Source organism: Carlito syrichta, unplaced genomic scaffold (genome assembly GCF_000164805.1).
Source record: "Carlito syrichta isolate Samal-C Ts95f unplaced genomic scaffold, Tarsius_syrichta-2.0.1 Scaffold123267, whole genome shotgun sequence".
Classification (NCBI taxonomy): Eukaryota; Metazoa; Chordata; class Mammalia; order Primates; family Tarsiidae; genus Carlito; species Carlito syrichta.
This window is the reverse complement of record NW_007067363.1, coordinates 1-2,046: the sequence shown is the minus strand read 5'-3', so window position 1 is coordinate 2,046 and position 2,046 is coordinate 1. Positions and strand designations below refer to the sequence as shown.

Here is a 2,046-nt window from a genome sequence, read left to right as displayed (position 1 = left end):
TCTCCTTTTTCACTTTTAGGCCCACATTGCCCTTCTCCTCATGCACTTCCTCTTCAGGACCAGCCTGTCCTGGCCGACACCCCTTAGCTTCCTGCACTATCTACAAGCCCTTCCTATCACAGTCTACAGATTACCTCCCAGCACCCCATCCTACCCCCATTGCACCTTCTGCTACCCTATCCCGCCATGCTCCTCCCCTGAATTCCCCACCCCAGGTCTCTGGGACCTTGTGGAGTGAACCTCTTTTTCCTGGACCCTGGGTGTCTTGGGAAGGGGCTGCCATTTTTCTGGGTTGCCCCATGCCTGGGTTTGGGTGAGGTTGCTTTCTCCTGGCTCTCTTTCCTCTGATGCCCCACTCTCTTCAAGATCCGGAAGACCCCCTCCCCCAACCTCTGTCTAGTATGGAGGGAAGAACGAGCATACTCACATCCTTGTCTCCTCCCACCTCTGCTTTTGGTTTGGCACTGAGCTTCCAGCTCTGTGCCACTCAAGGCTGCTGCTGGCACAGAGCTACAGCCCTTCCCTAACTACTCCACTCCATCCTGATTCCTGCTCCAAGTCTCAGGAGCTCCTGCTGCTCCCAGAGCCAAGTGAGGGGAGCTTGGGGGCCTTCAGACTAACCTTCACCCCAGCCAGATAGCTGATAGGCCTTGGTCTCTAGGCCCCAGGATGGGCGTGGACTTCCAGGGCAGTCAGGACTGAAGGGGTGTGGAGCAATGGCCCAGTGAGCCACCACAGAGGAGTGCTGGCATGGATGCAGTGGCCAGCATCTGTGGGAAGCTTTAATAGTGGTGCACAGGGGTATGGGGCAGAGCAAGCCTGGGCCAGCCGGGTACCAGTGTCACCAGATGAACATGGGCTTGCCATCGTCGTGTGCCAGCTGGTTGAGGCAGGAGAGCAGCAGCAATGCATCCGCGAGCATGCTGGGGTGCACGGTCTCTACCAGCACTCGCTGCAGGAAATCCACCGTGTAGGACCCGCCCTCAGAGGCTGCCAGCTCAGGCCGCTCGCGAAGGATGCCGTAGGCATTTACCAGCTGCTCTGTCAGTGCAGGGTGCACCTGTCCATTATAGCCCAGACTATGCAGTCTGTTCATGATGCTCACGTAGCGCTGTGTGAGCGTCTGGCATAGCTCTTCGTCCAGCTTGTGGTCACTGGGGTTCAGGGAGGCCTGTGGGGAGAGCGGTCATCAGGGACCCTCCTGCCCCATACCTCCCCCACACCGGCAGGCAACGGAAAGACTAAGGGGCACACGAGGCTGCAGGAGGACTGTGATCAAAGGGGTGCAGATAGAGGTGTCCTGGGATAGAAGACCCCAGTGAGCAGAGCCTGATGGAAAGGTCCCCAAGGCCTAACTTAGGTAGGGCAAGTAGTTCCCCAAAGTCCCCCAATGGGGCCTTAGCCACAGGAGAGGAAGAGGACACTCCATCCTTGACATCTGCTTCATCCACCTCCAGGAATTTGGAAATGGACCGAGGCCACCAGAGACTGAGGACAGGGAGCGTGGGACTCCTAAAGCCTCCAGGGTTGCCTGGTCTAGGAGTTTCAGGGTCTTTCCCAGGCCTCCTGGCTCCCTTCCCTGCTCCTTCTCTGCCGCATGGAGGCCCCTTCTTCATTATCCTGGGCTCCATCTTCAGCACCTTCTGGCCTGTGTATCCCCTGTGAGACTTCCTTTTATCCCCAACACTGAACTGACTGAATCTCAGCCATGTGCTGTTGACCTCAGCACTGAGGGTCCCGTCCCCCCCCACCTACCTGCTCCCAAGGTCCAGACCTGGGGATCGGCACATCTGTGTCAGTCTCCACTCACTTCCTAATGGCCTGCATCCCTCCAGCCAGGCAATGACTATGTCCTGCAGCATCTCATCTTAAAGACAGCACCACCTTTCTCCCCGCCTGCCACTGCCTCCTGGGCATGTGACCTGGGCAGACATGTAAAGCCCTGTTCCCAGCTTAATGCTCTGCTGTCACCATCCTGAAGTTTTTACTGAGTTTTAAACAAGGGCCCTGTATTTTCTTTCTTTCTTTCTTTCTTTTTTTTTTTTT

At 56.6% G+C, this 2,046-nt stretch overlaps 1 protein-coding gene across 1 annotated transcript; it reads right to left on the bottom strand.

Moving 5' to 3' along the window:
- Nucleotides 1–769: 769 nt before the first annotated feature.
- On the bottom strand, nucleotides 770–1,173 carry LOC103249632 (speriolin-like). Its single transcript, XM_008048247.1, has one exon. It carries the CDS (start codon nucleotides 1,094–1,096, stop codon nucleotides 842–844), a length of 255 nt encoding a protein of 84 aa, XP_008046438.1. The 5' UTR covers nucleotides 1,097–1,173; the 3' UTR covers nucleotides 770–841.
- Between the last annotated feature and the right edge of the window lie 873 nt (nucleotides 1,174–2,046).